The 14,100-nt window shown below is 45.5% G+C and overlaps 1 protein-coding gene across 1 annotated transcript; it reads left to right on the top strand.

The window, feature by feature from the left end:
• The first annotated feature begins 1,738 nt into the window (after window positions 1-1,738).
• On the top strand, window positions 1,739-8,354 carry ATP6V1G1 (ATPase H+ transporting V1 subunit G1). Its single transcript, XM_082841947.1, has 3 exons — window positions 1,739-1,882; window positions 5,434-5,534; window positions 7,474-8,354. Exons 1-3 carry the CDS (start codon window positions 1,801-1,803, stop codon window positions 7,645-7,647), a joined length of 357 nt encoding a protein of 118 aa, XP_082698073.1. The 5' UTR covers window positions 1,739-1,800; the 3' UTR covers window positions 7,648-8,354.
• The last annotated feature ends 5,746 nt before the right edge of the window (window positions 8,355-14,100 follow it).

The raw sequence follows: 14,100 nt of genomic DNA, 5'->3' as shown, positions 1-14,100 counted from the left end.
TTCCTTTGCTGTGCAAAAGCTTTTAAGTTTCATTAGGTCCCATTTGTTTATTCTTGTTTTTGTTTTTATTTCCATTTCTCTAGGAGGTGATACCCAGCTCTTTTGATCCTCATCACACCCTTAGAAGTGTGTACTGTCCTCCGTTGACTGACTGAATGAATTATGTTTTCTTGAAATGCCAAAAATGACAAATTTTCCCAGGAAATCATCGACTGGAATTAAAAGTTCCAGAGATCAGTCAAGTAACAGTTCTTGAATCGGGAAAGGAGTTTCTGATTTTAGCCTCCTTTCAACCCCACTCCTAACCTCATCAAATGAAAATGTCCTGAGGCAGGAATCCAGCTCCTTCTGAAGTACAGAGATACTTCTATCTAAAAGTTCTGGCATCATTCTATGCTTGGTGAATTCTAGATCACCTGGTCCTTTCCACAGCCCACAAGATTCTCAGAGAAGAGCACAATGGGTCAGATATTCCACTCTGCAGCCCTGGCTAGATTCATACACCTTATCTCACAGTTAACAGGGATTTGACTTCGGGCAAGTTACTTAACCTCTGTGAGATGCAGTTTGGTCATCTACAAAATGGGTTTAATAACACTACTTCTAAGTTACCATAAGGAGTTGTCAAGCGTTTAGGACACTGATTGTCATATTGTAAACTCAACCACTGGCTTCCTACCTCCCTATTTGTGGTGGGAGACTTCTCTGTGCCATGTTGCTCCCCCCAAATCCACATATGCATGTCCTTTTCCCCTAATCACGCTCCACCCCCACTGTCTCCCACTATCCTTTCCTGGCTAACTTCTCATTATTCTGATATCATTTTAAATACCACTTCTTTGGGAGAGTCTTCACAGTCACCTCCACACCCCCTCTTCCTTATTCCTTCGTAGAGCAACCTGCGTTTTTCCCTCATTACTTTACCACAGTTTGTAATTTTCCCTTTAGTTTAATCTGGTTTTGCCCATAAACTGCGTGCTCCACCAGGGACCTTGTTGGTCTCGCTCTCTGCTGTATCCTCAGTACCAACAGCAGTCTAGGGTCGCAGCAGGCATTCATCAAATATTTATGGAAAACACTAATCCTTTCCTGAGCTTCGGTTAAGAAAGGGAAAACACCCGTCCTCAAATCACACAGATTAGTGGCAGACTTCACCCCAAGTCTCCCTATTCCCAATTCAGATTCCAACCCAAGAGCCTGACAAGAATTTTAGCCTGTCCCTAAATATATTCCGAGCGCCAAAGAAAACTCCAAAAAGGGGCGGGAGTACAGCAGTGGGCAAAATAGGGGAAAGTGATTTGACTTGGCCCCTTCTCTCTGGATCTCGATGTGAGCTTACTGTAAAGGGAGGGATTACAGCAATAACGACGTCGCAGAGCGGCCACAAAGATGGAACCAGAGAAAAGACAAACCTTGAAAGGGCCTTGAGCTGCGTGTGAGCAAGGAAGACAGCAACGGCAGATCCTGCGCAGGCGCAGTCAAGTCGTTCTGGTCTCCCGCCTCCGTCCCGCCCCGCCTCGCCCCGCCTCGCCCCGCCTCGCCCCGCCTCGCCCCGCCTCGCCCCGCCTCGCCCCGCCTCGCCCCGCCTCGCCCCGCCTCGCCCCGCCTCGCCTTACCTCTTCCCCTCCGAGTCACAAGACGCCAAGTGAAGTCAGCTGACGCGGCGTTGCGGAGGTCACGTGATGGTGCGCGGGGCGGCGGGCGCAGGCGCAGATCTTGGGCAGCTGGGTCAGCTGACCCGAGGGGGCGATAGAGCCAATTTAGGCCTGTCTGTGGCGTGTCGGAAACGCCGCCGCAGCTATGGCTAGTCAGTCGCAGGGAATCCAGCAGCTGCTCCAGGCCGAGAAGCGGGCCGCCGAGAAGGTGTCCGAGGCCCGCAAGCGTGAGTTTGGGGTTGGGACGGCCAGGCGTGGCGCGAGTCCAAGAGTTGCGGGCAGGCCGCGGGAGGTGGTAGGTGGGTGAGGCCCGAAAAACTGCTGACGGGGCCGGGGGCGGGGTGGGGGATTGGTTACAATCGCACTCGCAGCTCTGGATCCGAGGCTTTGGAAGTCTTGTAGGTCGCCTGAGAGCTGCGATGTAGGCTAGTAGATAGGGCGTGGAGACAAAGTGGACGTCCTTCTTAGGGTCTCGGGGGTGTGTAAAGGGGATTATCCAAACGGAACGCGTTGTTCTCCCCCTTCGCACTTACTCCTTTGGGGTCCTCCGTCTCACTGTAGGGCGCCACCATCTACACTTCTGCTCAGTCTGGAAACAGTCCTTTTTGCCACGTCTCAGACCCTCCCTCGTTCGCCATGTTTAGTCAGTTGCCAAGGTTTATTTGTTCACTTTTTCTCCATCCCTGCAGCCAGCATCTTAGTCCAGGGCATCAGGTTCTCTGAGGCTCCCGTAGTAGCCTAATTCGTTAATTCCTTACATTTGTTTTTTCAATGCTGTTAATACGTGCCAAACACAGTACCTGGGACATCTGTGGTCTTTATTGCGGTATTCAAAGCCCCAGTGAAGGAAGCAAATTTGGGGTAGATTAATTGCAGGTGAGAGGAGGGCTAGAGTTGAGAAGTGTGAGGTTGCTCAAGAACTTAACAGGTAGATCGAATCTAGATTGGTGAGTGGAAGGCTTCCTCCTCTCTTCCGTTTGGTTCTCCTCACTGCAGTCGGTCGTACCTCTCAATTGCGAATATGACTTCCCCACCGCCCCTATAGTCAACAAACGTTTAGTGCTTGCAGAATAAAGCCTAAATTCCTTAAGAGGGTGTCGGAGGTGCTTTTGCATCAGGCTGTGGCTTTCTTCTCTAATCTCCCTTTTAGGTACTCGCTCCAGACACAGTGATTCCTCAAAAGCGCCTTGGTTGATTTCCCCTGCAAGCCTTTGCACAGCTGGTTCCTGATTGGAAGAGCCTTTTCCTAGGTTACTCTTCATCCTCTAACACTTAGGCTTCTTCAGATATCAAAATTTAGGCAGTAGTTCTTCCAGGAAGCCTTCCCTGACTTCAGCTTTTCCCCTCAGACTAGGCTAGGAATCCTCCCCAAGTACCTATTCCCGTCATCACTGTGCAGTAAGCTGTTTCTTCATATGGTTCAGTCACTAGACTAAGCTCCTGGAGAATAGGGACTATGTCTGATTTAACTTTTATATCTTCAGTTTCCCATCTGGTGAGATAGATGTTTCTATTCCTATTTGACAGATGGGAAAAATGAGGCTCAGAGAAAAATGGTATGACCATACCCTGGGAAACAACATAGCTGGGGTAAAATACCAAAAACTATTAATCTTAGTAATTTCTTGGTGTTCTTTCCCCCAGAATAGGATTCACTCTTATCCCATACCCAAGTAGATTTCAAGCATGGCTTTTTTACTTTTTCAATTAGGGGTTGTGTGGTACTCTGTATTTCATTGGAAAAGCTTTCTTTGAGGGAGCTGGAGATGGGAACAAGTCTTCTATTCTTGCTCTGGTGACTGGGAAGTTCTGTGTTCCTCATGGAGTATTTCTGATCATGACCTTGACGCAGTATTTCCAGAATGACTTCTCAGAGTTTGTCCTGTGATGGCTCATCAGCAGCGGAAGTTGTATCTGTTGGGAAGCATGTGAGAATATTTGGGGGAAGTGCAAGAACAGGTATCGGGCATATGGTAAGAATGATTCTGAGGGCCTTGGAGGTAGGGGTCATATTATACATCTTCCTTTATCCCATCAGGCCTGGTGCAGGGACTTGTATATCTCAGGTAGCTATTACATAGTGACTGAAAGAACTTGTTTTAAAGGAGTGAGTTTATGGCTAATATACATCTCAGAATTTGCAGTGGTTAGAAACAGAAGTATTGAGAAGACCTATAATATGAAGAAGTTACTCTCTTTCTTGATCTGTAATTGTGGTTGACACACCCAGTTAGGAATTGGGAAGAGGCAGCGCGTGATGTGGTAAAATGGTCCAACCCCAGTTTTTCATGAAATCATTGCTTGGACCATAAACTTTTTAAAAATTGTATGTGGTTTTTCATTGGGAGTGAAACAGAACGCTGGCCTCCACATGTAAGGCCCACAAAAAAAACAGATTTAAAAGAAATGATTTCCTCCTCAGATATTTTTAGGTTTTCAGAGAAGCCAATGAAAATTGAACTTTGAAGGTGTTTGCAGACAGGCGGAGAATGGTTTACTAAGTAATTAATTCAGGGAGCCATAGTTGTTGGGAGTGATCAGGACAGTGGTATTGTGAAATTATGTGGAGCTACTGCATAATGTTCAGGCTATGTTAAAATTTGTTGGTTTGGAAAAGAACCTTGACTTCGGAATATGGCTTTGAATATGTAGCAGATGAGGAAAACAAGCATGTGGGGCATTGGGATAGAAGTTGGCTCCAGCAGACCTTAAATAGTAGGCACTAAATAGTACTGGAGTAAATATATACTTGGAGAAATAGTCCTTGTGGGGCTTAGACACCTATTGATTGTTTTAGACTAGCCTCATGGAGGATTGATGTCATGGGGTCATCACCAGTTCAAAATCCTGTTGTTAATCAGGAGGTGGAAGGTTAAATTCAGTTTCATTCACCTGCATGGGCTGACTGGGATTTCGGCAGTTGCTATACAATGAATTATAACAGCTTGCTTTTAGATGCAGGATGTCTTTTACTCTGAATTAAATAAATCCTCAATTGATTGTCTAGGACCTGCCCCCCTCCCCCACCATCCCATTTGGGTGTCTTAGAAGTTTGGTGAACAGGGAAACTTGTTGGTTGATCTTGTGGTCTGTTTTCATAAAGCCTCTGATAGAACCTAGAGAATTTTTCCAGCTTTATGTTAAACTATGCTCTTCTAAAAACCAGAGCCCCTGTGTCTCCTCACTTCTTAGATGCTTGTGCAGTCTTATGTCCAGTGCTCCCCATTCAGAATTCCTTCCCAGAACCACTTTTACTTATTTCCTTGTGCACAGGCATGGGTTTTAGTTTCCAATATTACATCATCTGTTTCATTAGTTACAGTTTAGGTTGATGTCCCTTGGGAGTGTGTTAGCCTCCCTGCTAAGCTTCTAAGCCTGAGCTCCAGTTGTAATCAGCAGCATACTTAGGTGTTTACTTCTCAGGAAGAGAGAGAATTCCCCAGATGGCTAATGTCGCCCGTTTTATGTTGGTTGTTAGTAGTTGAGATTGAGAGAATATTCTGACACATTCCAAAATTTTTTGCATCATTTTTACGGTCTACTGTAGCTATAGAAGGCGGTCCTTTTTATCTAGTCACTCCTTCAGAAGTACAGTCTAGTTAAGTACAGGAGGTAGGAGCTTGTACTATTAGTTAGCTCTGAATTCTCTCTCTCCCTCTTCCCCATGCATGTCTCTTGAGACTGTATCTTTAAACTTTTGTGCTTGTTTATTAGAATTTACCATCTCAGTCTCTGCTTCCTCTTCTGCTTGTCTCTTAACCACTTCCTTTGAAAACAGGAAAGAACCGGAGGCTGAAGCAGGCCAAAGAAGAAGCCCAGGCTGAAATTGAACAGTACCGCCTGCAGAGGGAGAAGGAATTCAAGGCCAAGGAAGCTGCGGTGGGCTCAGTTTATTTTCATTACTGCCTTAGTTTCCTGAGGCTTCCTTCTCCTCTTCCCCTTAGGCTCTCAAAGTATCCAGCGTAGCTCAGAGATTCTGATTCTGGTAGAAATTTGAAAATTTGGTTACTGGATGCTTAGGCTGAATCTCTTAAGGTGATTAATTTTTAACTAACATTTGAATCCTAGTCTTCATTTATTCAGTTAAATTATTGAATTATTAATAGATATAATTAGATATTAAATATAGATAATTTATAGAGATAAGTTATTTAATATATATATTGAATATAGATATTATTAAATATCTTTTGAACAGTTAATGTGTGCCAGATGCTAGAGGATCAGCTGTGAACAGAAATAGACATGGCCCTCATGGAGTTTAGCGTACAGCCTGGTGGTCAGGGACACTTAGTAATAAAGTGTCTGGTGGTCAGGGACACTTAGTAATAAAATGTAAGTCATGCAAACCAACAACTGAAGAGGGCTGTAATGGTCATAAACTTAAATCACATGGAGCCCCCTTTAGTATAGTCGCTTATCAGTAGTATAGGCTAGACCACAATGTGTAAGATGCATATAATAATAGTACAAAAACAGATACAGAAAGTACAGAGAAAGTAGGGAAAATTCTGGAAAAGGGAAAGGATGGAGGAGGCTTCGTAGAGAAAAGAACCTCTATCAGGACTCTTGGATACAGGCAGCAGAAAACAGTTCAAACTGGTTTAAGCAAAATGGAATTTATTGACCTATATGGTTGGAAGCCCAGGTAAAGGCTAAGGTTTTTTGGGGTTTTTTTTTGTGGTACGCAGGCCTCTCACTGTTGTGGCCTCTCCCGTTGCGGAGCACAGACTCCGGACGCGCAGGCTCAGCGGCCATGGCTCACGGGCCCAGCCGCTCCGCGGCACGTGGGATCTTCCCGGACCGGGGCACGATCCCGTGTCCCCTGCATCGGCAGGCGGACTCTCAACCACTGTGCCACCAGGGAAGCCCCACTTGGACCTCTTTGAGCCCTGGTTTCCTCAACTGTAGAAAGGGGAGTGATAGCCTCCTCATAGGTTATGGAGGAATAGGTAACAGGTCATATGAGAGAATGCTGTGTAAACTGATGTGTTACACAAATGTGAAGGGATATAGTTGTAAACCTTCATAATGAGGGGACAGCAATTTAGGTGAAGAAAAGATTCAGGCACAGAAAAGTGATACCTTAAGAACCTGACAGATCACATTCTAATAAAGTAGGCATAACAGTTAACAATGAGAAGACAGTGGACAGTAAAAGAAAATCTGTCCATCAGTGTGTGTGTTAAGTTGTAAATGGAAACTGAAGAGGTGAGACATCCATGCACTAAAAATTTCAAGCAATAAAACAGGGCAACAATGAAGGGATAGTTTCCCTCTCACCCAGACCCACAGTCCTCTTTAGAGATAACCACTGTTAACAGTTTCTTGTGTATTCTTGTAGAATATTTCTACTTGAAAGAACAGATGTCACGTATTCTTAATACTGGTGAAACCACTGTTGAACTTAAGCGCTAAAACATTAACCAGTAATGGTGAAACTGTATATTCCTTCTAAATTGTATTGCCCTTGTGTTTGTTATTTTTTAAGAGCTTCTTTTTTTAAAAAAAAAAAAAAAAACACCATGTATCTACCCCCTTTAAAACCACACAAGGAGACATATTACTAACCACCAGGCCTCAGTTGTTAGGTCTTTAGGTTCATTCCAGTCTCTGGTTAAGGCTGCATGTGAGGCTGTAGAGGGATGTGACTGTGGAACCCTGACTTCTCTCACGCTCTTCAGTCATGCTGCTGATTACTTATATTCATTATGAGACTGGGTTTCTTCAAAAGTCAGAATGTTGCTTATTAAATGTTGTTCCTGCCCAGCCAGAGCATCGTCCTGACGTTCCCTCTGTCATTGCTCCCCGACTCCAGGCTCTGGGATCCCACGGCAGTTGCAGCACTGAAGTGGAGAAGGACACCCAGGAGAAGATGACCATCCTCCAGACCTACTTCCGGCAGAACAGGGATGAAGTCCTGGATAACCTCTTGGCCTTTGTCTGTGACATCCGGCCAGAAATCCATGAGAATTACCGCATAAACGGATAGGGGAAGAGCAAAAGCGCTGTGCTGTGGATTGGCATTTTAGATGCCTTCATAGAATATGAGGCTTCAACAAGGCTTGGGTTATATTCTTGTGAAAAGGCATTAAATTATTTCTGTATATTATATAATAGGTCCCTTCACTTTTTGCAGAATAGCAATCATAGCTTCTTTGTACAAACTTATGGCCTATCCAAAGATTTTATCTTTTTACCTCACATTTCTTAGAAACTTAATGGGTATACGTTGTCTGTTTTCCCGTGCCTTTTCGCTCGAGTGGCATATTATGAACACTGACTTTTTCTTTCTTAGATATAGTTTTGTTTTTTCTTTTAATTTTATGTCATAGCTTTATGTTGCAACTCTACTTGTTCAAAAGTTAGATCATGAAGGTTCCTTCCTATGACCTTAGATATAGTTTAAAAAAAAATTTTTTCTTAAGAAAGAAAGGGATTAAATTTTTTTTTTTCCCTAACTCTTTCTTGAAGGTCAGGGGCTTTATCTATGAAAAAGTAGTAAATAGTTACTTGTAACCTATGTGAATAGCCAGCCTTAAAATAGTCCTTTCCGGCTAAGAGTTAGAACAGTGGGGACTAGTATTGGGCTGCTTTTGGTTTCTCTTATTTAAAATTACTAGATGATAGAATTCAAGAACTTGTTGCATGTCACTACTTGGTGTACTGATACTGTACGAATAATCATTTAAAAGTCAAGACTCTGTCATGCATATTTTTCCCCTCTGCTTCATCCTCTTTGATAATGCAAAATGCACTTTGACCCAGATGTTCTGCAGAATTTCACTAAGGAAATTAAATTAGCACATGTATCACACACATTCACATACATACTTAGAAAATATTCATGGTGCATATCTTAGCAGGAAGGAAATCACTTCCTTGGGTGATTTCACCCAACAACTGTTTTGAAAAACAGCAAGCAGGGGACTTCCCTGGTGGTCCAGTGGTTAAGAATCCACCTTCCAGGGCTTCCCTGGTGGCGCAGTGGTTGAGAGTCCGCCTGCCAATGTAGGGGACACGGGTTCGTGCCCCGGTCCGGGAGGATCCCACATGCTGCAGAGCGGCTGGGCCTGCGCGTCCGGAGCCTGTGCTCCGCAACGGGAGAGGCCACAACAGTGAGAGGCCCGCATACCGCAAAAAAAAAATAAAAAAGAATCCACCTTCCAATGCAAGGGACAAGGGTTCGATCCCTGGTCAGGGAACTAAGATTCCACATGCCGCGGAGCAACTCAGCCATTGCTCCGCAGCTACTGAGCCTGTGTGCTCTGGAGCCTGCTCGCCCTAATGAAGACTCATCGCAGCCAAAAAATTAAAAAAAAACAGCCACACACACACACCAAACAGCAAGCAACTAGTAGATCTGAAGATTGCCTTTTCTCTAGAGCACCCTGTCCTGGGGCAGCCTTGGACAGGTTATCAAGCGTGTTTCCTTCTTGGTGGGCTAAATGCTGAGTGCAGTACCTATAGTAACTTCACTCTAGCATTTAAGAATTAAATGCCCTCTGGACTTCCCTGGTGGCACAGTGGTTAAGAATCCGCTTGCCAATGCAGGGGACAGGTTCAAGCCCTGCTCTGGGAAGATCCCACGTGCCGCGGAGCTACTGAGCCTGTGCTCTAGAGCCTGCCTGCTACAACTACTGAAGCCCACGCTCCCGGAGCCCATGCTGTGCAGCAAGCGAAGCCACCACAACGAGAAGCCTACGGACCGCAAAGTAGAGTAGCCCCTGCTCGCCACAACTAGAGAAAGCCCGCGCAGCAACGAGGACCCAACGCAGCCAAAAATCAATTTATATTAAAAAAAAAATGCCCTCTGACCCACTAGAAGCTGAAAGTCTTCCGCTGCAAGATAATTTCTGGTACGTAGAAACAATTGAAAGAACATTGTGCTGAAACTACGGGGGAATTAGAGGGCCTTTTAAAAAATTGTATCTTTTATGTGACTGAGGATGGGTGGATCTCAGGCCACTTCCATCTCTAGTTGCTGTTCCCTCTCACAGAATTCCTCATAAGAATTTTCTATGCGAGTTTTTCCATTTTTTACTGTTCAGGCACTCCAGTCAGGCTTGCCATGCCATTGAAACTGCTTGCTCGTCAGGGTCAGCAATGATGACCTAGTTGGGGTCCAATCCTCTGCCTGCTTGACCTTCAGTATCATTGGACAGGGTTGGCTATTCCTTTTTGAGCCACCTTCTTAGCCTCCCTTCTGCAGCCGTGTGCTGCCTTGCCTCTCCAGTCTCTTGCTGGTTCGTCCGCATCTTTTCCTGTGGTTTTGTTCTTGTGTGTCTCTACGTCCCCATTTGAGACCATCTACATTTCATGGCTTTGATACCGTCTATATTGAAGACCCAAATTTGTATCTCCAACTGTCCTGAACTCTAGAATTCTCAGATTGTTTATTTGATATTTTCATTCAGTTATCTGGTAAGCATCTCGATCCTAACATGTCCCAAACTATACCTGGTTTTGTTAGGACTTTACTCCTGGTATTGCTAAGTGTATCCAGACCACGGTCAGCAGTGTCCTTGACTTCTACCCACTGGATGCCAGTAGTACCCTGTCAGTTGTGACAACCAAAAATGTCCCCAGACGTGGTCAGATGTCCCCTGGGGATCAAAACCACCCAGTTGACAACTACTGTTAAAGCAACAACAAAATTATTGACTCAAAATTTGTGTCCTAATTTTCCAAAATTTGGTTCTCCTTTTCTCACCCTAATCATCCTCGATTATATGTCTAATAATAGCTCTTACTTGTTGGTATAGGATATACTCTGAAGTCTCAGTGGCTTAATACAACAAAGATTTCTTACAATGTTTGATACATGTTGGGTGACCAAGGCAGCTGTTCTCCATGTGGTGATGCAGTGATTCAGATCACCTCCACTTTGTGGTTCTACCATTTTAGCACATGGTTCCCATGATTCCAGAGGCAAGGGAAGAAAAAGTTGGCAAACGTGCACCAGCTCGTCTATGCTTACGTCCTGAAATAAATGACACTTGTTCTCAGCTCATTGACCCTCGTGCATCACGTGAGCCAACCTGACTGCAAGGGAGGCTAAGAGATGAGGCAGATCCTGTGGTTATTTGGTGAGTAAAAAATCTCTGTTTTAATTGCAAACAGTAGCTTTCTCCATGCCAGCTAGTGACCACGGGCATTGTTCACGAGCAAGAATATTTTGAAAGGCGTCTTTTTTCCCCAAGTAGTGGGTCTCAACAGTGGGTTTCAAATGTTCGGTAAACCATGTTGTAAACAAACGTGCTGTCATCTAGGCTTTGTTCTTCTATTTATAGAGCACAGGCAGAGTAGATGTAGCACGGTTCTTAAGGGCCCTAGGATTTTCAGAGTGGTCAGTGAACATTGGCTTCAACTTCAAGTCACCAGCTGCATTAGCCCCTAATAAAAGAGACTGTCCTTTGAAGCCAGGCACTGACTCCTCTCTAGCTATGAAAGTCCTAGATGGCATCTTCTTCCAACATAAGACTGTTTTGTCTACATTGAAAACCTGTTGTTTAGTGTAGCCACCTTCGTTCATTATCTTAGCTGGATCTTCTGAGTAACTTGCTGCAGCTTCTACATCAACAATTACTGAATCGTGGAGATGGCTTCCTTCCTTAAACCTCACGAACCAATCTCCACTAGCCTCAAACTTTTCTCTGCAGCTTCCTCACCTCGCTCAGCCTTCACAATTATACAGAGTTAAGGCCTTGCCCTGGATTAGGCTTTGGTTTTAGGGAATATTGTGGCTGGTTTGATCTTCTATCCAGACCGCTAAAAACTTACCAGGGACTTCCCTGGCGGTCTAGTGGTTAGGACTCTGAGCTTCCACTGTAGGGGCCCCGGGATTGATCCCAGGTTGGGGAGCTAAGATTCCGCAAGCTGCACAATGCAGCCAAAAATAAATAAAAATTTTAAAAAACCAAAGTATTTTTTCTGGTTTTGACCCAGTTTCCTGACAAATAGCATGTGACTTGTCTAACTCCCTGCACATCCCTGCCAAGGACAGTGGTGTGTCTAGGCCCAAGCTCTCGCGTGCATATCTTACAGGGGAGTACTCACCCTGTGATGTGACTCCCAGGATTTCGAATCAATGTAATGGAGCCAGGAGCAATGGAACGTACTGTGGGGTGTGCTTTTGGAAATACTCTTTAAGATGGCTCTAATTAGTGGCCAAGCCTAGATTTGAACCCAGGTCTGCCTGACTTTCCAGCCTGGGTTGCTGTATGATTTAGTTCAGTGTGTTCTATGGCAGTGTTTCAAGCAGTGTGTTTCTAAAAGAGAAAGTCAATGACTCTACAACTGGCAGACAGGTTCCAAAAAACAAGATCTAATTTTTGATCTTTGCCTTTTCACTTACTCATCCCATGGTTCTGAGGCTCTCTCCTGTCCTGTCTGCTGCCACACTTGAAGATTCTTCCAGGCCAGGAAGAAGTTCTTTCCCTCTTGCTTCACCAAGGTTGCCAGCTAGTTGGCAGCTAACCCTCAGACATGGGCCTGTAACCCTTGCAAACATGACAGGACGAAGGGGCTAAATGCTGAGTGAGGGTGGCTTTGGCTGGGGTTTGTGGTTATTTGGATTTGTCTGTAGTTGAGGCCCTGATAATTTCATTCATAGCCATTCATTCACTAACTCAGATGTGTGTAACAATAGCTGGGGGCCAGCTCTGAGCATGGGCAGAAACAGCCCTGTGCCCCAAAGGTTTATTCTCCTTTTGGGAAAGGGGACACTGAACATTGACCCATAGCGAGTGCTAGGTGTGGCCATAGGTTAAGGAAGAGTAACTATAAGGATGGGGGACTGGCCTGGGCTCAGGACAGGAGAGGGCTCCTAGAAGAAGGGCCCTTTCAGCTGAGACCTGAGAATGTGTCAGTTATCTGGGCAACGAGGTGAGGATGAGGTTTGAGGGTTACCTTCCAGAGGGAGAAGGATGGCAACCACTGAGAACTGGAAGTGAGAGAGAGCACAGGTGTAGGAGGAACGAGAGATGGTCTGTGCTCTTGGAGCTTAGGGTTTTCAGAGGTTGGGGGACAGTGGGTAAAGATGAGTACAGGATAGGCTGGGGGGTGGGGAGGGGCTTGGGCCTACCACAGAGAGCCTTGTGAATCCATCAAGATAGCGCCACTGAAGACTGCTTTCCAGTGGACTTTACTAGGTATTACTCACCTTTTATCAGATTTCATTCATCTTTCTCCATTCTCCATGGAGCCCCCATTCCCTCACGCCATAGTGCTAGGCCTTGCCATTTACTGTATTTTCGGAGATGCAAAAGAATTGCCCAGAAATGCAGTTCACTTTTTTCTTTTTTTAAAATTTACATATGGCTGCATTGGGTCTTCGTTGCTGCACAAGGGCTTTCTCTAGTTGTGGCGAGCGGGGGCTACCCTTTGCTGCGGTGCGCGGGCTTCTTGCGAGCCACAACTACTGAGCCCTCGTGCCACAACTACTGAAGCCCGTGCGCCTAGAGGCCATGCTCCGCAACAAGAGAACCCACCACAACGAGAAGCCTGCAGTTCACTTTTACTCAGCACTTTCTGCTAAGCACTTCATCATCTCATTTAATTCTTAAAATCTCTCAGTTTAGCAGATATCCTTTTATAAATGAGGGAATTGAAACTCAGAGAGGGGAACTGGGCTGTGCAAGTTCACATACCAGTGAGTGGTGGAGCCTGGTCAGCCAGTTCCAAAGGTCCACGTCTTTTGCCTCCTTAGCAAAGGAGGCTGATGTGTCAACATTCAAGCTAGAGAGACAGGCAGTGAGAATGCAGAGTGAAGGTAGCTCAGCTGAAAGGGCAGGAGTATGACATCTGGCTTCATGTAGGAGGTAGGCCTTGCTGGGGAGGCAGAATTTATTTATTTATTTATTATTTAAAAAAAATTTAAACCTATTTTAATTTATTTATTTTTGCTGTGTTGGGTCTTCGTTTCTGTGCGAGGGCCCTCTCCAGGTGTGGCAAGCGGGGGCCACTCTTCATCACGGTGCGCGGGCCTCCCACTTTCGCGGCCTCTCTCGTTGCGGAGCACAGGCTCCAGACACGCAGGCTCAGCAGCTGTGGCTCACGGGCCTAGTTGCTCCGCGGCATGTGGGATCCTCCCACACCAGGGCTTGAACCCGTGTCCCCTGCACTAGCAGGCAGACTCTCAACCACTGCGCCACCAGGGAAGCCAGGGAGGCAGAATTTAGATGGTCACCAGTTCACACACCTGTCCCAGGATCCCTTTCAACATCCAGTCAGCAGGTAGGAGAACTCCAACAGCCCATGAATCTTGCTCGCATGCCCCCAGGTTGTGTTTTGGGAAATTAGGCAAACTAAATAGAGATCTTGTGTGTCTTGCTCAGTGGTACCCAGAACAATGGCTGGCACTCGGCAGGCACTCCCTGTCGATCTTTTGATGAATAAACTAATTTTTAGTAGCCTGCTTCCTGGATGCTCACTTGTCTGATGA

The sequence above is a fragment of the Leucopleurus acutus genome (assembly GCF_964270905.1).
Source record: "Leucopleurus acutus genome assembly, chromosome: 7".
Taxonomy (NCBI): Eukaryota; Metazoa; Chordata; class Mammalia; order Artiodactyla; family Delphinidae; genus Leucopleurus; species Leucopleurus acutus.
Note: the sequence above shows the minus strand (reverse complement) of the source record. Positions and strands in the feature narration are given on the sequence as shown.

Excerpts from the sequence above, each read along its gene's own strand:
- ATP6V1G1 (XM_082841947.1), top strand. The coding sequence starts at position 1,801 with ATGGCTAGTCAGTCGCAGGGAATCCAGCAGCTGCTCCAGGCCGAGAAG. Across the intron at positions 1,883-5,433 it reads GGTGTCCGAGGCCCGCAAGC|GAAAGAACCGGAGGCTGAAG; the intron begins GTGAGTTTGGGG and ends CTTTGAAAACAG. Across the intron at positions 5,535-7,473 it reads TCAAGGCCAAGGAAGCTGCG|GCTCTGGGATCCCACGGCAG; the intron begins GTGGGCTCAGTT and ends CCCCGACTCCAG.